Here is a 25,978-nt window from a genome sequence, read left to right on the forward strand (position 1 = left end):
TATTTGTTGTTTTACTGCACTGACATTTCCCACAGGGTTTATTCATTGATATCAATATGTCTATGTAAATATTTAAAAGCAGGTGAAACAAGTACAACAACAAAATCAAAATTGATTTGAATTGCTTGAATTGAAATAGAAAATTCAGTCAAAAACATTCAAAAATGGTAATATAGAGTAAACACTGGCTCTACAGAGGCTAAATCCGACAATATAGGGTAAACACTTCACAACTGTATCACAATAGTGTCACTATAATTTCATCTTTAAATCTGAGTTTAAACATTAAGTAGCCACAGGGGAATTCTTTTAACACAAAGATTGTTATGTCTACATCTACGTCTCTATGATCTGTCAACTGACGGCCTCGCTGAGGTGGACTGCATAGCACAGAGGAAGTGTCCCCTATTGCTTAAATCATACTGCATTGCAGATTACACACCCATCTGTGGAGTGAGAGTCCAACTGGTGTTTCGGATGACATTCTGAGACATCGGTGTGACTCATAAATTGGAGTCCAACTTGAAGGGGGTCTGAGGCAAATACAGTTCAAGGATACATAACAGCATGCAATGGGTTCAACACTTGGTTAAAATAAAATTCAACAAAATTCATCTTGTTTCTGTTTATGTAATACCTTGACCATGTTTGTTAAACTTAAACTCAACACTGTTCAAAGACCAACTCTGTGTTCAATGGCCAATCTTGAATCAGAATTTTGTAGAAACTTTGCTCTCTCTCTCTTTGCTCTTACTTTCTGAATGAAGACTGAAACTGTCGGAGGTGAGAGGTCGGCGCTTGAGAAAAAAAACCCTGAGCAATTAAAACTTCTGAACATCTTAAAAGTTCAGTGAAAGTCTTGGGAGTTTTACCTCAAAAAGTAAAAACTATTCATTGACTTTAAAGCAACTTTGAAATCATGGAGGACTGAAAGTAATCCAACACAAGATGTTCATCTGGACTAATCTGTTAAAGTAAGAACAAGATTCCCTTAATTTTCACAAAATTAAAGCATTATATAGAAGAAAATGCTTTCATACCTCCGGTTTGTCCTTGAAACAGTTGGTTTACCCTTGAACCAACCCCACAGCACAAGTGCAACATCGCCTTGGATGAAAAGACAGCCGGTTGGAGTGTGCTGCCTCCAACTGGAGAAATAGCAGTACACAGAGACAGGCTGTAATTTTTATCACCGAAACATTCAGATAGAAATTGAATATACATATTCAAATGAATTATCTATTCAATGTCGAGGTCATTTTTTTAGCTCATTATGGTGAAGTTATAACACATATAGATCATGCGGCTCAAGGTTTCTGAAACTCAGATTTGGATCTTTCTGTTAATGTTGTTGCTGTTATGCTGTTAATGAACAAAGTGACCTTTACCAAGGGAAAAAAAAACATTTAACCAAACCAGACAACATCTTTTTTTTTTCTATTTGGCTTGTTTAGATTAAAATTTTTGCATAATGCGTATAACTTTAATTGAGGTTTTTGGTTCTAAAGCCACCAATTTTCCATCAGTTATGGCCAATGGAAGCATGGCGCCCTCTATTGGAGCTGGCTTAAAACACAAAGTCATGGCTCGAACGATCCCAATTTGCTTTTTGTGATTAGTTTTCATATTTTCTTTGGATTACTTTGCATAAAAGTGAGTAATTTCCATACAAAAGTCTTAGCCAAAGTTTCACTGCAAGTCACTTGCTTTATAGCCTAAAAGATCTTGGGAAAAAAATTGTTGCCAAATAAAACATGCTCTTCCTATTATTATTAGATCCATACATAATTAGGGTTTTGACAGTTACATTGAATTCCTCATCTTAGTTGAAAAATCCAAAGCACATGAGCATGCATCTAGATTTGTCACATAAAAGTCAAAGTATTGGATGAACTGTCCACTACAGTAGTCATCCACAACATTGTGTTTGTGCAGTGGAAGCTTCAAATATCTGTATCCCTCCTGAAAGAGATGCATTCTGCAACATTACTGGAACTGGTGACAATATTGACAAATTCTGCTGGTTGGTGTACATCTATTAGTAAGACTTTAAGCTGATAAATGTTTTCTAAGTTGTTTTTTTTTTTTCATGGTCACTTTACTCCTGTCCTCACGCCCAGATAGTTTTAACTGTTGTTGTCTGTCCTCGTTAATGTCTCTACTTATACTTATTGCCACTGTTTGATTTTGTTAAACTGTTGTTAAACAGTTTTTAAACAATGTTTAATTTTGTTACCTGTTCTCTGCCCTGTGCTGCTGCCACATCTGAAATTCTCCTATGGGGATCAATAAAGTATGATCTTATCTTGAATGTTAAGTATATTTTCTAAAAGCTACAGGAAATGATCTGTATAATAAAATATAATAATAATATAATATAAATTATCTGTATAGCATGCATCTTTGGTTTGGGCCACTGGGGAATTTGGATCATCACAGGAGCCAATGCGAGATTGCACCTGTGACATGAATAAGCTTCTGATATCTTATAACCTGATATGAATCTTCGGCCAGCTGAAGTTTGACCCAAGAAATTCATACAGGCGGTCAAATGTTTACAATTTTTTATAATTGATCAGAAACTGGCTAACATCCTGGCACACCCCAAAAAAGGTTGTTCTCAGCAATTAAAAAGTAAAATTAAAAAACACATCTAAATATTTTTAACTTCAAGATCATGTTAAATGATCTTAAAGTTAAAAACAGCTTAAATTTTATGTTTACAGTACATAGACTAAGCAACGTTGCGGTTTTGGATTGGAGTAAGATTTACAAAAACTGGATGTTATAGTAAAATGCTCATCGGTTTTCTTCATCACCTTTGAGTCAAATATGTTCTCTAACAACCCCCAATAGGTATACCATTGTTTCCATCGTTTTTATGTGGAAACCATGAAGTGATCTTTTTCCATATGTTATAATTGTGCACAAGGACAAGATACCAGTCATATTTTTTTTAAATTAAAGACTTGAACCATCACCTGTACATAAACACATTTTATTCTGCCTGATATAGGTTACACATGGAAAAAAAAATCATTTCTAAGAGAACTACTTCCCTTTGTAGAGCTAATGATATGACAGTTTGAAATCAGCTTCGGATCCCTACTGGACAGCGTTCAAACATTAGCTGCTGTTCTCCGTGAGGAATTGAGCATCATCACATGCTACGACTGACCTGAGGCTTTACTTTTCATTTCCTTTCTTCAAAAACGATACAAAAAGAAAGTATACCCCCTCAGCAGTCATTCTGTATGTTTTCTCACTAAAGGACATGGAATGTTATTTTGGAAAAGCAAGTAAAAATTAATCTGTTCTCTGCTACAGCAGAAAAAACAGATAAACTGAATGATAGAGTAAAAAAACTTATTGTCCCAGAATTCTGTTCCCAGGCTGCTACTGTGTGCGAGGCATTAATAATAGAAAAAAAGAAAAGAAAACACCGTCTCAGTCCAAAGTGGGCACAAGAACAAAAAACAACAGAAATTTGCTCCTGCGATTCATTTTCAACTTTAAACCTGGATATGAACAGTAACCACAACCTTGATGCTCAATAGTACATTAAATTCACACTGCTTGCAGATGAGCCTTGGAGTCTAATATATTGGGACTGACGGTCAAAGACACAAAGCAAAGACTGATGAGGGATAAGAGGGTAGGGGTCTTAACATTTAACTAGTGTTAATTGTTTTTTTCTTTTACTTATAAATTTCACAAAGTGCAATTTTCCATGTATATTACACCATCACCGATTTAAGAAATGGTTCTTTTTTTTATATATATATATTTTTTTTTACAATGAAAAATTGTTAATTCCACATACCCAGAATTCTAGCCAACCCCAAACCCCACCAGCTATCCAGAGTATTACAAAAAGGAATCACTAATACATGCTGCAATAACGCCCATTACTTTGTTTGAAACTTGACCACTTCCTTTTGGGCTCCTTGAATCTCTTCTTACAGTACAACGTTACTCTCAGCGTGCGTTTATCGTTAAAATATATATATTAATCTATCATTAAATAGAACGCCTCTTGCACAATCTTGCATGCACTGAAGAGCATTTGGGCAAGCTGTACAAGAAGGAGAGGTGTGAGGACGGACTTGCTCAGGCTGTAGGCTCCGGGCCATGTCCAGGCACTCTATCGCCACCTGTAAACTTTTTTTTTTGCCCTTTTCTCCTTGCAACCATGTCAGTCCAAAAGATGCTTCTCCAGTGTGATTTGTGTGAACATTTGTTTATGTGTGTGTGTGTGTGTGTGTGTGTGTGTGTTTGTGTGTGGTCTAATGTGGGGTTATTAACTCAGTTTCATAGAACTGTTTGGATCACTGAAGTTTTGTTCCAAGCTTTCGTTGTCTGTTCCTGAAAGAGAAAACAAAAAAGATTAATGAGTTAAATGTAAAAAGGCAAGGCTTTACAAATAACAGGTGTTTGTCACTATCATCCACTCCTAACATAACACAAGTGAGCAAATTTGCAGTGACTGTCAGTATCTTGCCACCTTGAAGTAGAATAAAGGCCATTCTGAACTTAGCTGTAGCGCACTTCGTTTGAAACTCCAAAAAATAGTATAAAACATTCAACAACTTGGTGTCATTATTTTACAATCTATAAAATCAGTGATTGAGTGTGTTTAGTCCTTTTAGAGTTCTGTCACATGGCATGGGTTTGTCACATAACTTAAAAGGTAAACTGCAGACACAGGTCAGCCATTTAAGGCCATTTTAAAGCCATTTGTTTCAAAGGTCTAAATCTGTTTATATTGTGCTGGTACTTTTCCAAAGAAAGGAATGTATAAACATTTTTATGGTAATGGTAATGAGAAACTGTTGAAGTACCAAGATTTTGACAACCCTAATATCTGGCAAGTGATTTCCCATTCATATAGTGATTGATCAATTGCTCTTTTCCCGATGACCTGTCTTGAGATATTGTGAGCATGGGATTATGGGATCCACTGCTTCTCTGCCTCATAGACTAGCCATTCAGCTTCCATGTTTACTATGGGAGTGGCGTGGAAACAGTTTTTGGCCCAAGGGCAGGATTTTGAACACCAACACAGTTTGAAGCAAAAATATGTCCAGGCAACGTTGAGGAAATAGACCACTTTAAAAGTAAATAAATATCTACTGCCTTTTCCCTAATACACAAACCCTGGTCGGACACAAAATACTGATGTGGTGAATGTTTGCTTGCTTGTATTAAAATGGCGCAAACAGGTGTCAGACAGTGATGTACCTTGCTTCTGATCTGGTCACTGTGTACTCAAACCATAGGATGTTGGGAATCAGGCTTGTGTCTCGCACGAGGAAGTACTCTGATATTGGCCTACGGATTGAAAGAAGGAATTGGAAAGGAAAGTATAACACAAACCATAATGGACCAGTTAATATTCAGGCTGAAGACTAAATAGACCTCCCCTGTGACATAAGATGGAGAAAATAGAACACCACTTACCAGGCAGCTATTTTGGGGAATAATGGTGTCAGCACCTCTTGTGTAAAAAAGAACCAGATTATACCAATTGTACAACCAGCCACTCCACCATAGAAAATCTGGCTCCAGGTGTGGTACAACAGGTAGACCCTGAGAATAAGAACCAAGAAAAAAACAGAAACAAAGTCTGTTTGTACAGAGGCTACAGAAATGCTGGAGAATTTTGTGTGCTCTTTTAAGAATGAATCAAAGCAAGTGAAAATGTAATAAAACAATGGCTGAAATGCTATAGTCCAAAGCCTTATTTTCAACGTTCCTCATATTTCCCCCAAACTCATCTAAACATAAATTCAAAAAGTTTTGGCTTACTTTGTATGAAATTTCTAAAAAATGTTTTCACACTGCTGAAAGAAAGGATTTTTTTTGATAAATAAGTGTTTGGAAATCAGGCAATTTCGTAAGTAGTGGTTACCAACAAGCTGACAACAAGCTCAGATTTCAGATTCCTCTGACCAGGTTCAAAAGTTGTTTTTTCATGTCAGGCTGACGCCAACTAATCATAGAGGTCTTTCTCAATCACACACACAATGTGTGCTCATGGCCAGGTACTCTGAACTTCCGCAGGCCTCTAAAATTTGGCTTATCAGAAGAAAGTGGCCATTTAGAGACATTAATGTTCGGTTGACTACTTGACTCAGAGTGAAAATGGGGCTGAGAGGTTGCTTAAAGGGCCAACAGCTGCTCCAACTTTTACTAGTCATGCAGAATTACACAAGAGGAGTCAGTCATTAAAACGTTATAGCCCTAAATCAATGTAATTGGTACTTTTAAAGAAATAAGATAAATGTAGCTCATGAAATTAGTTTAAGAAAATAAATTAAATGAACATGTTCTTGGGCTTGTGATCAACTGAATCCCTCATTTTACACCTACAACTTGCAACTTTCCCGGATTTTGGAATAGGATTTATAGGAGAAGATGTAAATCCCTTACCTGCTGTATGAAACTGATAAGGCAATGCCCAACAGGATAATGGACAGAATGTGTCTCCACAGCAGGTCCACACATCGAGCATTGTTCGTTTGATGCATTCTGGAGAAAAGTGTTACTTTAAAACCTTGAAAATACCTCTTCTGATAGTTTTGATGATTACAATGAATTAAAAAGATGTGAGATAGTTTCTGAAAAATCGATACAAAATAACATTTAACAATACAAACACAGAACTTTATAATACATTTTGAAAAGCAAAAAAACATGGGAAATTTGTACATATTCCATTCTCAAACCATTTAAAAACATGCTCACCGTAAATAAAGGAAAAGAAAGAAGTAAACAACAAAGAACCAGATGAGCTGGGAATGACTGGAGGGCATCCCATAGTCTGTGTGCACTGAATGAGTCCCTGCAGAAAGTAAACAGAACCAAGTATAAAAATGAATTCACAATCATTTTCCAAATCTTGAAAAGCTAAGCATGGCAAATTCACAAGAAAATGAATTCAAGATCTGCATCGATTTAAATTTCAGTTGATATCTTTGACTATGCATTTCATTTGAGACTGAGGCTCTGACAATGCAATGTTGCTGAACTGTACAGAACAAAACATGCACTGTGAAACTGAATGATCTATCCCAATATCATGTCCATGGCTTGGATTCAAGGGTCTGTACTGACAAGGAAAAAAGATTGTACTTTACAATGTATACAGTAAAGAATGGTTAAAGAAGAGAACACTGTAAGAAACCAAATCAGAAATTGTAAATGAGATGTTTGTTTGTTTGACTAATTATAATGTTGTCATATGAAACTACAATGGACCCTCGCTACTTCACGGTTCGGCTTTCGCAGCCTCAATACTTCGCAGATTTTTTCTAATTTGGTTCTCGTGATTTATCGTTCTTTAGTGTTTTTTGGCAGTATTTGAATTTTTTTCGTGATGAAATAGCCATATTCTAGCCTAAGAAGAAAAAAACTGAAAAAATATAGTAATATTAAACTATAATTCATTTTATACAATAAATAAAATATGACATCCCCTTTGCTAAACAAAGATACCCAGCATTGTGAACTCACTCCTCCCACTGTACTTACACGAGATCGCATACGGAATAACACTGGCTAAGTATAGATACCCCAAGCTCTACGATGCTTCCTAAACGCCCAGCATCTACCCGAAAGTTTGGAACAGACCCAAGCGTAGCAGGAAGATGCTGACTATTGCTGAAAAGATAAAACTTCTCAATATGTTCAGGGAAGGCAGAAGTTTTGCTGAAGTTGGCTACCATTATGACATTAACAAAACTACAGTTTGTTACATTAAGAAAGACAAAGGTAACATTAGAAAGACAGCGACCTTAAGCTGCAGTAAAACGGCAAAACAGGTGATGAAGAAACAAAATAAATTAATTGCCAGAGCCGCAATCAATAGAATTGTAAAGCTCTCATTTGCTCCATGGTCCCTAATCAGTATACATCACCATAACCACTGCACAGCAAATTCATCATCATTCACGTTTCAGCGCAGCAAAGTATTTTCAATGGTTAGTACACTACAAAATTATTAATTGGGTTAATATATCTGTCAATATCATCAAAATCATCAAGTCTCTACGTCACAGAAATTCACTTTTCGTGAGGGGTCTTGAAAGTAAACTGTCACGAAAAGTAAGGGTCCGCTGTATTCGCCCAGTGTCATAAATTCTTGGCAAAATATTAGTTGACTGTATCATCAAATTTATCCCACCAATCATTGCATGTAATATTTTACATTTGAAAAGGACAAGATGTTAAATGATAATGCTCTGAATACAGACCAATAGGTTCCATTTCCATTGAATTTGATTACCTGTTTTCACTAACTGGAGAAAAGTAAAAAAAAATAATTTGGCTGCTGTAAGATTAATTACATTTAAATAAATGTAAATTGGAAATTTTATGATTCCTGGTTTTTGCAATGCATTGTGCATTAATAGCACCTGATGAGAGAGTGGAGGTCATAAATTCCCGATATTTTTCGGAAAAAAACAGCAGACACCAGAGATAGACACACTTTTTGCATATACACAGTACTGGAAATGAATGGCTCTGGTGGTGCTATCACAATATTACAACCAAGCCTAACACTCACCTGCACATGGGCGCGGCTCTCTGAGAATATGCTTCATTAACCAGTTCACCCCTTCATTGAGGAGGAGCCCACCAAAGAAAGAAATCTGCAGAAACAGGTCAACATAAGAACACTGCAGCCTGATAATGCTGCGGTTCCAGCAGTTGCTGAACACCGAACAGCCAGACTGAGTTTAAATGGGTTGCTACGTGTGAGAACTCACTGTGTGTAACTCCCGTTTAAACACTATAAGTGTGACAAATCCCACCAGAATTGCAATGGGTAGGAGACTGATATAGGCCAGCACTTGTCCCGTCAGATCACCTAGAACACAGAGGCACAGAATTGTTAAGTGTTTTCAAGACTTTCTTAAGCACCTTGCATGATGGGAGTGACACTTTTTAGGTGCTCAATAAGCACCAAAATTAGGACAAGTAAACGGGTGAACCGGAAGGAAACTGGTTGGATGGAATTTATTAGCCGCCGCTTCATTCAGGAAATAACCCGTAACGTTTAATTATGTTATGAGCGGCAACGTGGTTTATTATAGTTATACTAAACAGTATCAGGCCAATATGCTAACTTTGCTATTAGGTTAGCCAGTCTAGGAATATATGTAAAATATGTGAAAAATTAATTCGTTTGATACATGTTCAACATATCAGATATTAGTGTTCTGGGTAGGCCAATTCTAATGAATATTTCGGCTATTTATTGAATTTTTACATAAAATATCGATGCCGATATTTAAACAGCTAGCGAGCTAGCTAGCCTTCATTGTGGACACTGTGATCAACTGCGCATGCGGCGCTGTCTCACAATTTTGCAGTCCCGGTGACATTCCCCGCTGTGCTATGGCTTTAACAGCATCACACAATTTGGCAGTACCAGAGACTGCCGTGTCCATTCACTTGCAAGAAGAAAAAAAACGCATAACTCGAAATTCACAAAGCGTGTTGTACACAGGCAGACGATCCGTGGTAAGAGAAATATGTTCAGTCTACTTACCCTCTGGGAATTCAACGTGTGTTAGAGATATAGACCGCCATCGAGGTGGTGCCGAGCACTGCTCTTCCAACGCCATCTTACCCGGACACAACCGGGTAGCCCCAGTGAAACGCCCCAGACAGACGTCCAGCCAATGGCGAGCGGAGCTTCGCGTTCAAACCGGCCCCGGTGGCCGCGGAGGCGTCCAATCAGCGGCACGCTGGAGATGAGAAATGATGTCCATAGAGAAGAATTATTGAATGAAGCACGGGAACCAAGTCCAGTGCTCCAGTGCATTAAAGGACCGAACTGCGCTCATTCAAAAATAAAAAGTGTTTCAAATATTCTTGAAAACGAATGAAGAGCATAATATGTTTGTCCACATGCTGAGGACGATCTCAAAGACCTTGCACCAGACAAGCAAACAACACTGAGAACAGTGAGGAAATACAAACACATATCACCATAATCAAGTTTATGTATATTTAATAACAGCATTTCATGATTTTTTTCAATTTATTGACAAAAATTGACAAATTTGACATGAGACATAATCCACAAAAGTGAGACTGATATTCCTAAAATGTACGCTGAAGAAATTACGCAGGAAGACATTCCCCAAACGAGTTATTAAAAATGTAGTTGATTTCTATTGTGTGTCTATTGTGTTTCTATTGTGTAATCATCTATTAAAGTCATATTGTAAATATTGTAAATAAGACTAAATAGATCTTAAGTTCAAGATTTTCCCCAAACACCTGATTCTACTTAAGAGGTGTTCATGCATGGGAAAACTTAGAATCCTTTTTATTTTTGTTATTTACATTGCAAAGCACGGATCTCACGTGGAACATCTAATAACAGTGATACCAATAAAGAACATTTGAAAGAACGGAATACGGTAACTTCCCAAAATTACAAAAAGCAAGTTTTGATAATGATGGCGGTTCACATTTTAACTGTAATTTAGTGACATCCTTTGGTAGCTGTAGAAGAAGGCCTGTGGTATCGGAGGAGGTATCGGCCAGGGCTTTTTTATTCACCAAAAAAGATTTATTCCATTATGAGAATATCCCTGTCGATATTAAGATTCCCCCATCATTTTGTGGAACTCTGACCACATCAATAGGAAAGGGTTTAACATGGGATTTCTTTCTTAGTTTTTTTGCCTGGACTGGTTTAATGGGTCAATTGCAGGTTTTCCATCTTCATATCCAGCCCAATAGTAGGCTAACAATTTCGAAAAAAAGCAATGTATTTCTATGCGACACAGCCACATCCTTTTTCGAGAACACAAATTCTCAAAGTTGATTGTTATTATCCTCCCTTTCTTCACAACCTTCATAAACTTAATTATATCCCTATTGCCAGGTAGAATTAGATTTCAAATTGAGGACTAGCAGTTAGATCATGATTCTGTCTATCTACCTTAAGATCAGATAAGATAAGATTTAAATTTTATTGATCCCGATTGGAGAAAATAAATACAGTTATAATGTCAAAAATAAATATGAATATGAATATAAATAGAGAGACAGGTAGAAGACAGAAGATAGCAAAGACATCCACATATAAATAGACAGCAGGGAGAGCAACAACAGCAACAACATCAGGGATAAGAATGGACAACAGAATGGAATAGTAATAATAGTAATTTATCCTTTATTAAAATTCATTCTCTGCAATTAACCCATCATGGATGAACTATGAGTAGTTGGCTGCGGTCCACCAGTGCCAAGGGAGCAGTTAAGGGTTCAGTGTCTTGCTCAACAACACGTAAAAACACTAGGAGGAGCCGGGAATCAAAGCAGGAATGTCCGGTTCCAAAGATGATTGCTGTACCTTCTGCGCCAAACCGCCCCTAAGGGTGAAAATAGACAACCAAAACTAAACAACAATATTAATAGAGTGGCAATAGCAATGACAAGACTAAAATAGATTTAAAAAAAAATTGGCAGGATGCATGCAGGCTGAGACCAACAAGTATAAAAAAAGACAGCAGACAGTAGAGTGCATCAGTGTTGTGTGACCAGTCCAGTTTATTGTTAATGTGGACCCCAAGGTACTTGTGGGAGTCCACTATCGCCACCTCTTTCCCCTGGATTGTGATTGGTTCCTGTCTCTTCAGATTCTTCCGAAAGTCCACAACCACCGCCTCGGCCTGGGAGATGTTGAGTTCGAGGTGGTTCCTGTTGCTCCACTCAACAAAACTCGATCGTCGTCATTATTGATGCATCCAACGATGGAAGAGTCATCAGAGAACTTCAGGAGGTGGCAGCAACTGGAGTTGTACTGGAAGTCACGGGGAGGAGGAATGGAGAAAGGTCAGTACCTTGGGGCACTCCTGTGTTGCACACCACGGCCTTGGAAGCACAGCCATCAACCCTGACCTACTGCGGCCATCCTGTGAGGTATTCCAGGATCCAGGCTGTGATGTCAGGGTGAAGTTGGACGCTGTTGGAGGCACTGGAGAAGTCAAAGAAGGTGACTCTCACAGTGCTTCCTGTACCCTCCAAATGAGATTTGGCCCCATGGGGAAGGAAGATGACTACATCCTCCACACCCAAGTGCTGCCTGCACATGCAGAGGGTCCAGGGAAGCAGATAGCTGGTCTTTCAGGTGCTGGAGTACTAGCCTCTTGAACAACTGACATGTGACGTTAATGCCACCGGGCTGTAGACTCAGACTTTTAGATGACTTACTGTCTACCTCTCCTGTGTCTTAAATCTTGAAATAATGATAGCAAACCCTTCATTTTGTAAACAAAACTTTATTTATATACATTTCAGTACTATGCAACACTACATAGAAAGTTAAGCCAAAATCACTGACATAAACAACTAGAAGACAAGCATAGAAACCTAGTTATGTCAATTTAATTTCAAGAAATTTCTTGAAATGCCTTAGTCTGAGTTGCTAGTATCAAAGTAATAAATATTATGTGCATATAAAAATAATGTGTTCATATCCCTGAATGACCTATGACTGTTTTTCTTTTAAGGTGACCATAAGACTGATTTCTGATAGTTTCTTTCAGTTTAATGCTGTTTTTTTTTTTTGAGTGGAAGTAGATGAGCCAATTTCTCAACATAATCAGCTACCATTTAACTTTAAATCAAATTAAATTGAAAAAGGAGAATTTATAGTTTGAATGCAAATAGTGCTTTGTGTCCCTGCTAATAAGTTATCTATTGATGTAATTCTTTATTACAGTAGATGTAGCTCACTGGTTAAAAGGCAAAGTTAAGTCTTTGCAGGAGGGATATTAATATCACTATCCTTTTAATGTTGGCCATTTTCAGGACTGTGTGTCCACTAAAATTTAAATCTGAAAGAAGTCAACATATCTTGATTTACCATGAACTAGGTATCATCAGTTGAGAGAAGGTATAATAAAACATTGCTTAATAACACAAAATAACATTTATTATGGAGAATCAAAATCAAGTGACAGTTTGTGGCAACAACAGAAAAGACAAAAGGCATGGACAAGACATTCATAATGAACAGTTAAAAAAAGACACATAATCACATACAAAACATACATTTGGCCATCTGAAATGATCAACAATTAATAAATGTGAAACTGAATCAGCAGTTCAATTCTCAAGATTGAAAATGCTTGTCTTTTATATCTTCCTTGTTCATTGTTCTTTAAACGGATTAACTGTCTTGGGGTTAAATGTTGCAAGATTACAAGAGTAATGCATTTTTTGAGTATCAAAATGTTAACATGCAAAAGACTACTGGAAGAATTAATCTCTGCGATACTACTCTGTATAGTCTCTGCTTAACTACTCCGTAAAGAGAACAAGTGGAAAAAGTGACCAATCTGTGAACAAGGGATTAAACATTAAGACTTTTTTGCTATTATATTAACTGTATGACACGTATTATTGTAAATATCCTTGATATTCAACAATACACTTACATAGGAAGAAAGCACTTAACATAGTGTCTTAAGAAGTTCATGTAGGATTGGAACACACTGAGAACAGTCACATCAGGGAATTTGAACACATCAGCAAAGAGACGAAAACAAGAACTGATAAAAGAAAAACTGAAAAAAACATTTTCATAATATACATTTCTGACAATTAATTGCTGTACTGCACAACAAGTTATTCAAATTCTCATTCAGTAATGCAATAAATAATTCAATATTGTGTAACTGACCATTCCAAAATGGGTTTTGGGACATTCCTGCATCTTTGTATATATATATATTTTTTATTTCTTTAATAAAGTGCAAAATGTTTAGCAACAATAAGCTGCGCGCCAGTATGTGCCAGAACAAAACTGTGTAATTTCATTATAAAGGCCCTATTTACATTTGGGAATTGTGGTTCATGTGTGACACAAATAATCCTATAATGCTGCAACACATTTAAGAGACTTCATTGTTTTTTTAATATCAATGAGAATCCATCAGAATTTCATAAGCATGTTGCAACGAGAGTGGGATTTGTAACACAAAGCAAACTACTAATTTACGGTGATTAGTGTAACCAATACTTAAAACTGTGAAGCAGAAATAAATCACCCCTTCTATAAATGACACCAAAATCATCATCTTGTGAAGACAGGTTGGAATCTGACAGTTTCTTCAACACAAAACCAAGGAAATTCCAAGGAAATTACATTCCCATAAAGGGGGCGGGAGGGGGAGGGATTTAGAATCCCTTAGACTTTGGCATCCTCGTGGCCCATCAGTAACTCGGCACCCAAAAAACGGGCAGAACTTCAGCAGTTTTCAGTGCATGTATAAGTTGCGGTCTAACCCTGTAACGTCAACTTCTGGTCTCCCTCCAGCTGAGAATGAATCTCCTAACTCAAGAAGAAAAAAAAAAAAAGAGCGATGAAAATCAATATTCAAACATGGTTTGAACACTTGACTTACAGTGCTTGACCTACAAGCTTTGTAAGTTAGTCAAAACAGCCATCCCAGACCTGATATTTGGCACCATTTCTTTTTATACCTTGCGGACCCAAAAATGCCCACTTGTACAAGAACTAACTTATTTTTTTTTTTTTTTTTTTGCAGGTGAAGTTGCATTGTGTTACACTCCTGGACTCCCCCCCAAGGATAAACACTTACATAGAGGTGCAATTAGAACTTTAAGTTGGTGGGTTCACAAACACCATCTACAGGAAATATAATTAATGAATTTAAAGTCAAGCAAAATGAAGAAATCTTTCAGTCCAAATTAAATGTTTGGGAATACGTTAAGAAATGTGTTGTTCAAATGCACATATAGTAATTTTAAACTGATTGTAATTTACATTTTGTTAGTTTTCAGGTACTTTCTTCCAATTTCCATCACACTTGAAAATATTTTCTACAACAATACCCGGATCATTTTTGTTTCTCATGCTATGTATTTGTCTTCCAATTATCAGGCTATTTTGTTTTCAGGCAACTTTTCATTTTGGCTGTTATTCTAACATTTTTCCATTGTCTAATGATGAAGCATAATGTTCCATTATTTTTCTGTTAGTATCTAATAAGTAGGTAATACTCAAATTCTTACATGTACATTATTTTAAGCTAAGCAGCTGGGGGAGTTGGTAAGCCTCCTTACACAAAACCCCTTGCAAGAGAAAGCACGAGTGTCAGTTATATAATTCATAATGCATGAACAACATTGAAAGGCTCATGTTTAAGGTGCCCTCAGTAGAAAAGAACCCATTTAAAGTTTTGTGGGCTTGTAACTCACATCTGTTCCTTCAATTTGAAATTTAAAAAAAATCTAACTCATTGCTATCTGGACTTTGACATGTGAGTCATTTTTAGTTTAGTTTTCATTTTCTTGTTAAACACTTCTTTTCAATTGCACCTACCAAATATTTTCACTAATATGTAATAAATTAGCGATTTGAAGCCAAAATATATTAGGATAATAAATATATGGCATATAGCCTCACAGATACAGGCTACAACTGTATATCTGTAGTTTACATGAGAACTGTCTTATTCTTATTATTTGTTTAATTTCATACTAATTTTCTTACTTGTTGTCCCATCAGCCCCCGGCTGAACGCTTGCATTGTTTAGATGGTGATATTTGGTTACAATATAAATGTAAGACCTATCAACCAATTGGTTTTTACATGACAATGGCAGATGTTGCCTTTGTGTTGCTTTAAAACCAGCCAGCCAAAGTCAAACATCTTTCAAATGACCAAATGTTAGCATCTCAACAATGTGATTGTTAAAAGGTTTGTGTTTTGCTTTAATATCTGACAAGCTGATGATCAAAGCTGCTGATTGTTCCAACAGGATAACTGAACTGAGCTTTAGTATGACAACATTTAAATGCAGTTCAAATATGTGACAATTTTACTACTGTATACTCGTTTTTTACAGCAAATAGTCAATATTTGCACTAACATTCTCAGTATGATTAAAAAATGTCATCTTGAATATAAATGCACTCTGCACTAATATTTATTCTCGGTCTCCTTTTACTCCCTGAGAGCAGTATTTTAAGGTTTGTGATCAGTTGTGCCGTCAAAACTGGCAATGATAATCTGCTGGACGGTACAGCTGTTTTCACACCTGACAGTTATTTGCATCAATATTTTTTCTTTTTTTGTGCCTTGATATTGTACACTTCATCCATCAATCAGACCTTTTCTGAGTACCTAGACAAGATCATTCGAATAGTAGCTGCTCACTGAAAAGATTTCATTTATGCCTGGAGTGAGAATATATACTCCTATAAGCAACAGAAACACAAGTTATGAAAAATTAGGACATTTCACAGTTACCACATCTGATTCTGCTCAATTAAAACCCATCTCAAATAAATATGACTGAATAGAAAAGATGGAAGTACAACCAGTGAAGAAATAAAAAAACATCCATCACCTTATCTTCAGTTGTCAGACAGCAATTATGAATTTTACATTTTCTGATTATAAAAAGACTTAAGCATAATATAGCTCATCCAATTCGACAAGTGATGAAACAATGATTCTTTGAGGTGACTTGAACAATGTGGAACATGGTGTAGAAGACCCAGGGTTTGTGTTGCTTTAGTGGGGGATTTTTTTTTTTTTTTTAAACTAAAAATACATCTGACTCAGCAAGGCAGGGGCTGATCCTCATACCCCTGAAATTTCATGAAGGCATTCTTGATACACAACAAGGAAAGGATCAAACCATCTAAGAAGGTTCCCCCATTAATAGAGGGGTAAAAGATGATAGTAGATCCTCTTAAAGCATCTGTATTTGATAGACACAAATGAGTGAAAAACAACATTGGTTCTCAGAGCATCATTGGGGTCTTGATGGACAAACATACATAATTTCCGGCATTCGGCTTGTTCTTGCCAAGTGAATCCTAGGTTGAGGAATAATCTTAGCTGGGCCCCAAAGATCCCTCTTTGTCTCTGGGAAGGGCACCATTTAGCTCCAGAAGGCTATCAATACCCAAATACCCCAGTAAAATCTCACTCCGACGATGGGAAAGGTTCAGAATGTCCTCTGCCAGACAGTGAGCCGAGGTGAAGCGGACCTTGTCATGATCGAACATGTCCTTAAGGTACTGAACAATTTGTTGCTGTAGATGAAAGGAGAGAAGATAGATTAATGACAGGTACACAGAATATCAAAATATTTGATTCTACTGTGTCTGCATAAGTGGGCGGTTGTGCACCTTCAAGATGCAACTTGAAACCACCTGAGTGAGCCAGAATTTTTAACACTGCAGAACCCAACCCTAGAAATAAATGTGCCAGAGGATTGCCATGGTACTGTTACCCGCTATGTATGTATGAAATTGCAGATATTGAAGACTTATCTTTCTTAATTACACATGAAATTTTGCACAGATTTTTTAAACAAATTGGGTGAGTAAACTGGCTTTTATTTATGTCAGAAATTAGACAGAGACTAAATTTAGCCATTGGGGATAAACAACGTACAAACATCCTACAGACTTACTGCTTGAAAAAAATCTGGTATGGGACAGCAATTAAGTGGAAATTTACTTTCATGTTCCCTTTCGAAATTATAAATTAAGAACTACCTTAAGGCTAACTGAAGAAGTGTTTTGCATGTATAGTGATTACTTTGTCCAAAAAAATTAAAAACAGGCACCAATTAAAAAAATGAAAAACAAACTAATCTGGAATGGTAAGATTTTGGCTGAAAAAAGGCTTTCCACCATTATAGTGCAGCAGGTTCTCACCTTGAAAATAGTACACACTTCACTTAAGAGCTGCCTGGGTCCCAAAAACCCAAAAGCTAAAACTGGGCTCACGTGTTCCGATATGGCGTAGAAGTGAGAGATAAAACCATCAGGAACCTGTAAATCAGGTAGAGACAGGGCTGTAAAAAAAAAAACAACTAAACAGTGCCTTGAGATACACGAAAAGTAATGAAGAGCAACTTGGCTCAAATTTACCATGAGAAGGCGTCGTTTTGCTTTCAAGACAGACCAGCATGCTGTTGCTAGAGCCTAGAAGAAAAAAAACATTGATTTGGGGACCCTTGAAACAACCAAATGAGAATTGTGATTGAGGCATTTCAAGGTGTGTTTATTTACTGTCTCTTTAAAGCTGTCTGATAGCCAACGATTCCTCAGCACCGCTACCACAGACGTGGGGGGGCTTTCGAGGTCCTCAAAGGCATCCATGAGGATGAAGTCCAACACGATGTCGAAGAAGTTCATGCAAACCACCTGAAGGCATCAGGACCCCAACAGAATATTAGACTTAATATGCCAACAATTACAATTCATTAAAAAGGAAAACAGAATTACAATACATTTAATTAGGATTTAGTGATACACCAATGTATTGACACAGGTATTTCATTTCTGCTATAATTTTGAAAGCCCTGCTGCAATTTAAGCTCGCCCTTTGCATATAAAATGGATTACATTTTAAGCCACGTGAACCCCAGATTCATGCTGAACATATTATACAGACAGAATCCTTTTCTATTTCCTGATTTAATCTCAATGATACATATGCAATCTATGTCTTCTGGGATGGGTAAAAAGAAAAAAAATGGCTTTGGTAAAAAGGCAGCCTCGGTTTTAGACTCTTCATTTGAACACACATATTGAAACTGACTGAATGTAAAAAGCCTAACAGCCTGCCAAAAGCAAACATTAGATCTTTGACAACAGCAAATAGTCAACTGTATGATAATGACAGGAAAAAAATATATAAAACAAAGGTGTCCCAGGATACAACAAGTGATATATACACACCCCACGGCCCTCCAGTTCCATCTTTGTTACAGACCATGTTTCCTCTCTCTGAGTATAAAGCAGCATGTCCTCATAACTTTCAAGAAAGGATTTTGGACTCTAAAATATAAATGATAAATAAATACTTACATACATCTAAAAAAACATCATTTTGCAAACTTGTGTGTGTCTGTTGGTGATAGGTGTCTGCCTCTGTGGACACCTTTCCACAAAATTACCTGAGGATAGCTGTGGCTTACCTTCTTTGCCTTTACCATTAACCCAGCAATCATTTGCTTGCCAGTCTCCATGAAGAAGGTCCGATGAGTTTCATCTAAGAGTAGGACCTGAGAAATTAAAAAAAAAGCAAATGTTTTGGTTCATCATATTTTCCTTTCAAGTAAGTTCTGTACAATGATCAACTAATGTTAAAGTGCAACATGTTCCTGCCTACAACTTGCTTCAAAACTTAACTGAGCTCGTATTATACTGTAAAGCGTAAAGAAAATTCAGGAGAACCTCAGTAAATATATAGAGAAGTAGCTGGACGCTGCAGACAGCAAAAGCTCTCCTCAATTCCCGCAGTTTAACTTCTACTTCTTCTTGTGGGAGCCAAAAATATTGTCGAAGATTGAAGAGCAGTTATCTTTTCATCTGACCCTTAACAGAACATGATTTATTGCCCTTGTCTTCTTTTTTCTATCAGAGGCTCACTGCCTAAAACCTCAGATCTGAAGTAGTCTGGACAATTCAATACAAGAACAGCCCATAGACAAAACCCCAATCATTAGCAGTTTAAATATCAGAAGATGAGACAACATTCAGGTAGGATAGTAGAGTCCAAACAATACGTATATTTGGATGTAAATGTTGCTGAAAAACTTAGTGTTATTTGATACCCATGTACATTAAATTACCCGTATGTAATTATAAATACATGGTGCTGTTTAATTCTAACATGTCCATCCATCCATCATCTACCACTTATCAACTCAAACATGCCCACTAAACTTAAAATAAACACTAGAAATTAAGATAATGAAATGCCAAGTTATTAGGATTTTAACATTGGGTCCACTGGAAGATGTTGGCATTTATACTAGTGGTAAGAAAAAAAATAGAAAATGGAAAAAATAGAAAATCCTACCACCTGAAACATACCTGGAATGCTTGTCTCACACAGTGAAGCTTGGCAAGAAAGTCCTGGTCACTATAACATTCAAGTAATTCAGTCCTGGAAAACAGAAATTGTGCGAAACAAGTAAGACCGGGTTCTTGAATTTACCTTATATTTGGGAGAGAACAGAAACAGTAAACGTTTTTTTTTTTTAATCCACCTGGAAGCTATTGTTAAGGCGTATATGCTGGTTGAGTTATCTAATTTATCAAAGACACATAGGCTTTGTATTTCTGAAACCCTAATGAACACTGATTTAATCCCCTTTACAACAAAGATGCAGACTGCAAACAGTTTTTTGAAAATGCTAAATATTATGCTATTGTAATATCATCAGATCATATGTTTCTGCAGCTGCAACAGCACTAGATATCCCTAAACTTGACCCACAATTTTCGAGTGGGATTTCTCAATTTTGTTTTTATCTGCGAGCTTCCAGAAAGCATGCACAAATAGACAATATTTACTCAAGGTATAGACAAAAGGCTGTCTACGAATCTGCACACAAATTTGGCTCCAACCACAAATAAGCCTTCACACACTGGTTGTCCAGGTGTTTTAGCTCAGACTTGTTTCTTCAGTTACCTCAGGGATCGATAGGCCACTTTCCCCTCCCTGACCAGACACAAAGCCTCTTCATATAGAGCTGCCGGCTTAAGTGGCTGGTAGACGTCCTCCAGAGAGATGGCATCAAACAACTGCACATGCAAAAACATGTCAGGTGAATACATCAGCAGACCTCAATAAAAGTAAAATTTTAGTAACTTGGTTACTACAAGAGCTGTCCAGGAAAATGTGTCTTACACATTGTGGTTTCTGTCAGTGTGAAGAGGCAGGAGATGAACTAACCTCCGCAGCAGAGAAAAAGGAATCATCAGAAGTAACAGTTGTTGCATCATCGTCTTGAAGTCTGTGGAAACTCTCAACCTGTGGCAAGATGAGGGTTCCCTCACTCTCTGCCAAAGAAACAGAAAAGTTGACTACAGGGACAAGAATGGAAATATACATGATGAGGACGACTAAAATTTATAACACTGTTAACTTAAACAAAATAATTTCACTAATAAGCACTGGATACAATTTTATTTTGAATTTGGGATTCAAATTTCATCAGTTTTCCTGATAATGAGACTTTTAGCCTTTTATTCAGGTCACAAACCAGCTTTCTTACCAAAGTCAGCTAGCACGCTGTCTGCTGGGATGCTGCTACCGAAATCCTCTTGCAAGTGGTACGCCCTGTGTAGCAGTGTCTCTAATTTGTCAGCAAACACTTTATTACGAGCTTCAACCTGTAAACAACAGGATTACACATTAGGGAGACCCAAAATACTTTTAATCAAAAGTCATTACATATTCATTTAAATTGTACTGCTTTTGCAATTTAGCTTTAGAAGGTGTCTTTACGGTTTACTTTCCAGAACAATAACAACCTCTTGATACTCAGACTACATTTCCACAACGGTATACATTTCTCAAAGCGACTGAAGACGATCATGGATGTATCCACAACTGTTGACAAAAGTGACCCAGTTCTTGTTTCACACACATTCCTGAATATTCTTTGCATGTAACAAGAAACCAAGCAGGTGTATTGTGGTATTTTTAAATAACTCTTGGCACACTTCAATGACAACTGATACAACTCATTCCTGGGTTATTTGTACCGTTCAAGTGGGATTTTTCTGAGTGTAAATGCATGAACTCATATACCAAACAAAAGGATAAATATTTATAATTGGTACTACAACACTTTTTGTGTTATTAAAGTACAAAGACCTCTGAATTGTCAGTAGTGAAATACAAGTTATGAAATTAGAAAGAGCAATGGTTTCCATCATAAGGCAAAACACAAGATATCGAAAACATCAAAACTGGAACACCTAAGAGAACTTAATATACAATATTATGCTTGGATAGTAATAAACTATTTAAAATGGATCTGGGTTGTAGGTAGAGACAAGAATTATATAACTGTTACCATAGAAAAGTCTCCACCCGCTGCCCCTTGAAGAGCAAGGCTGCTGTTGCTGGAGGAAGACTGGCCTTGGTGACGTATGATCAGGGCCTGTTCCCACTTTCGAAGAGCCTCGTCAAACAATTCCATCCCTGCAGAAAAAGAGTGGTTAGATCAAAGACTCTTAATTCATTTTGTAAATGACCAGAGCCTTGAAGACTAAACAGGGAGAATTTAGAGGGTAAAAAAGCAGATGACAAATGCCAGACAGTCACACAGCATAATGCAAAGTCAGATCAGTGGTCTTTTATCTACAAATTTCCTTTACTTATTCTCCAACCCAAGCAATTGCCACAGACAGTGCAGAACTATGGCTGACACTTACCCACTAAATATAGGTTTTCTGCATTTGTATCCTCTAATGTACCGGATTCTTCTACCACAGGCTCCGCCTCCCAGGGGGTTGATGGATTGGCAGACTGATTGGGGGAGGTCGGGACCCGCATCTGTGCCAAAAAAATTTAAATAAAAAGAAATGAGAAACGCCTAACATATAAAGACAACATTTCAAGATTAAAATGTTTAAAAGAATGTAAAATTTTAAACTAACAGATGCCAAGCTGTGAGAGGAACTTGAATGTTTACTCGGGGCGAGAGAGGAGATTCCACTCATTGTGTCATTGCTGCGAGTACTGGGGCTCATCATTTGTCGCCCAGTAAATGGACCTGTGGAAAATTTTACAGATTTTGTTACCTTTATATTCCTTAGCAGTGGCATATTTACCTAGAAAGTCTGAATTTTTAGAATAAACACTGTTAAATGTGTTAATTATTGTTTAAAATTTCTTCACAATACTTCCTCTTCTGGAACTTGTATGTATTTCAATGTATTATTGTGTATATAATATCGCTTTAATTAATAAGTACTACATGAAGACACCAAATGGACTAATGGTAATATTGGTGATGTCAGCTTTATAATCAAAAACTACTAGTGATGTTCAAAAAAAATTAAAAGAATCTAAAAGTAAGATATCAACACTTAAAATTGAAAAATATGCACACCTCTCTTTAATGAGGAGGGCCTCCCTGTCTTCATCAGTGCCTCGGGAATTCCTACTGTCTTCTGGCCCTCCTTTGCCTTTGTTGCCTGCTTTCTTTTTCTCCCTCTGCGTTTCAGTTGATGAGCAGTGAGAGCCAGGGCTACACTTCCCAGTGCTGTGGCAAACAGCACTTTCTTCAGGCTTGGGGTGAGCTTTAGCTGAGAAAAGATTGACTGAAACCAGGGAAAAACCCATCATGAGTCAGGATTCTTTAGTAATTTTTAATAGAATCGTCATCTGATGTGGTGAATAATAAACTGTTTGCAAGGTAAATAATTTATAATTATATCACAATATCACTTATGTATTCTGTTTGGTTCTTACAAGTGAATCTCCCTCACTCTACTTTTTTGTGTTCACAAATATATAGAAAAAATGTGATGGGGAGACAAGAATTGGTTGTGGGCCCTGTATTTCATTTTTTATTAACAATAAAATTATGCTTGTGGCTAAGTCTTCTTTCATTAAAAACTGATATCATAATAGGATTGATTTCTTATTACATTTTCCCATCAAGCAAACTGTAAACACAACAGAGCCCTCTTGTGTTTTGGCAGATATTTTAATTGACTCAATATTGCCAACTATTCTTCCTGATAAATATTGTGTGAGATTGTCCCACTGTAAATGATTACACTCCTTAGATTGATGTTACCAGAGTGTTTAAGATTCACTCTAAAATAATTCTCAGCATGTCTCAATGACTTTGACATATGCAATATTGTTATTTCAACCTCGAATTATATGAGGTTTGGGGCAGGTTTTGACATTTAATTTGTGGATATCTGAAATATTATACTCAATTGACTGATCTGTACTACTACGACAACTACTACTTCCAAATGAAAAATGAAAAAAAGAATACCTCAGTGAAGCCATGCAAGTACTGAGAGCAAGGGGGCTTACCTGTCCAAATGTAGAATACAGAAAAACTGGGATTTCTGCCACAGTCATTGCCAAAGCTTGGGCAATGGACATCCCGTCGGCTCGTTTGACTGACATTTCAGGGATTGAGATGTCTCCCTCCTCTGCTCAACAGGGTGCCCTCACATTCACCTGCATCAAGGTTTTTCTTTCTTCTTTGGGATCAGCAGGCTCTGAGCTTGCTGATAAACCAACTGTTGTCATCCACTCCTAAAATTGTAGTCTACAGTGTCTGAAAGTAGATTGATTACCCTGCAACAGATGAAAGAAATATAATCAGACTTCATTTTTCATCTTCAGCAGTATTACATTCATAGTTTAAGGCTGGAGGTCAACAGACAGCAGAGAATATGGTATAACTAAGACCCCAAGGGAAAACCCTCTAGGGACATCTTGATGAGGTTAATAGTTTAAGCTGGAAAACTCACGCCTGTATTAACTGCTAAGCAGTTGAGCAACTTGACATGCTTCCAAATATTCCACACTGCTAGTAACTAGCCAGCCCCCATAACTACTGTACGTGGCCAACAGCAGGTGCTGCTTCAATGTAGAAAACTATCGGACTCTTGAGGCCAAAACTGTCGCATTCACGATTTAATTTTTTAATAAATATATATTAATAATAATCCGGTCTAGGGACTCATCACTGTTTCTCTGGAGACCAAATGGAAAGTTAAACAGCAAGCTAGGATGCTAGCTTGTCAGGAAGCTGTGGTCAAATACAGACCTTGCTCCAATTACCAAAATTTTACACAGAGGAGAAAAAAGTTTGATTTCCATATGTGGCCGTTTTCTTTACCAGGACCATAACAGTGAGGATGGGGCACCGGTTATCATACCCAGGCGTAACAACATTGGTTAGCACATAAGCTAGCATAGCTCTATGTGATCTTTCACTTCACGTCACACCATCACCAGCTCCGTAAGACACTGTGCGGATAAACGGTGAACTCGGAGGCTTTAACGGGTGGCTGTAGGCATGACTCGCCCAAGACACGGCTAATAGCTTAATCTCTTGCATGGTTACATACCGGGAGCATCCGAGGGACCATGGAAGGACGTTCCTGTGTCACAGTCAGTGAAAGCGCCACACGGCTTCCCTATTTCAGAAATGCGGGACTGCCGAAACGCTTTAAGCCAATAGATCGCAAGGGTATGAAGAGGGTATTTTATTACTGGCCAATCAGATGAAATGTAAGTGAGGAAGCTGTTCTACTATCCAATCATATGGGACATTAAAGATCATAGTCTGCTGGGACAAAAATCAAAAGTAAAAAGGGGATCGGAAATTCCCTCAAAAAGTCCATTAATTAATTGCAGCAATTTTGCAGACGCATGAGTTTAATTTCGCTGATTCACTATTCATAAATTGGCAACAGGGAAAGTATTTTTTTCTGTTTGCAAGTTTACAATTAAATCGTTATTTCATACTTTCTAACGTGCACTGCAACCTATTATAATGATATCTAGTTTACTGGAAATCAAAAAATTTGTTTGCGTGTGTGTGTGAGAGAGAGCGTGTGTGTGCGTGCGTGCGTGTGTGTGTGTGTGTGTGTGTGTGTGTGTGTGTGTGTGTGTGTGTGTGTGTGTGTGTGTGTGTGTGTGTGTGTGTGTGTGTGTGTGTGTGTGTTTGTGGCAGCAGCAGCAGCAGCAGCAGCAGCGGGGATGTGATATCACATTGGAAGCAGGCACTACACCAGTATGGTGAACTCAGAGTTAGGGTCAACTTGGAAAGTAATTCACTTTCACATAGAATAGTTGTTATTGAATAATCACAATTTGTTAGGATAATCAACGTTGTATTTAAATATTGCACAGCGTCTACAAGTTAGTAACTTAAATTCGCATTGTATATATTTTTTTAATTACAAAGTCGAATGAAGGATATTTACATGAATATCATCACCTATATATACCAGTTTGATAAAAATGGTTAATTTCAACTTGGTAATAGTATTTGGAGCAAAAACGCATGGCATCAGCAGGCTCAACATATAATATTGGACTCACGAGTATCAGCAGAAAACCTCAGAATTGAACTACGTTAAGTTGCCTATATTGACAAGAGTGTATCGCTTCCGG

At 37.2% G+C, this 25,978-nt stretch overlaps 2 protein-coding genes across 3 annotated transcripts; both read right to left on the reverse strand.

Moving 5' to 3' along the window:
- Window positions 1-2,984: 2,984 nt before the first annotated feature.
- On the reverse strand, window positions 2,985-9,647 carry dolpp1 (dolichyldiphosphatase 1). Its single transcript, XM_086153065.1, has 8 exons — window positions 9,557-9,647; window positions 8,772-8,872; window positions 8,570-8,654; window positions 6,748-6,844; window positions 6,433-6,531; window positions 5,461-5,589; window positions 5,242-5,331; window positions 2,985-4,365 (listed from the first exon to the last, which is right to left on the reverse strand). The coding sequence occupies exons 1-8, from the start codon at window positions 9,630-9,632 to the stop codon at window positions 4,329-4,331; spliced, it is 714 nt and encodes a 237-aa protein (XP_086009191.1). The 5' UTR covers window positions 9,633-9,647; the 3' UTR covers window positions 2,985-4,328.
- Window positions 9,648-16,116: 6,469 nt separating this feature from the next.
- Window positions 16,117-24,992, reverse strand: miga2 (mitoguardin 2). Of its 2 annotated transcripts, XM_086152187.1 has the most exons (16): window positions 24,928-24,992; window positions 23,879-24,148; window positions 22,935-23,145; window positions 22,480-22,595; window positions 22,255-22,375; window positions 21,894-22,021; window positions 21,087-21,204; window positions 20,765-20,871; window positions 20,501-20,613; window positions 19,900-19,972; window positions 18,999-19,085; window positions 18,760-18,858; window positions 18,088-18,222; window positions 17,947-18,000; window positions 17,731-17,847; window positions 16,117-17,100 (listed from the first exon to the last, which is right to left on the reverse strand). In XM_086152187.1, the coding sequence occupies exons 2-16, from the start codon at window positions 23,972-23,974 to the stop codon at window positions 16,900-16,902; spliced, it is 1,776 nt and encodes a 591-aa protein (XP_086008313.1). In that variant the 5' UTR covers window positions 23,975-24,148; window positions 24,928-24,992; the 3' UTR covers window positions 16,117-16,899. The 2 variants fall into 2 exon arrangements, with proteins under 2 accessions (XP_086008313.1, XP_086008314.1); XM_086152188.1 differs by lacking the exon at window positions 18,760-18,858 and having other exon boundaries at window positions 16,765-17,100.
- Window positions 24,993-25,978: the final 986 nt, after the last annotated feature.

The sequence above is a fragment of the Fistularia commersonii genome, chromosome 9 (assembly GCF_037954325.1).
Source record: "Fistularia commersonii isolate RoL2024-O1a breed Wild chromosome 9, RoL_Fcom_v1.0, whole genome shotgun sequence".
In the NCBI taxonomy this organism is placed as follows: domain Eukaryota; kingdom Metazoa; phylum Chordata; class Actinopteri; order Syngnathiformes; family Fistulariidae; genus Fistularia; species Fistularia commersonii.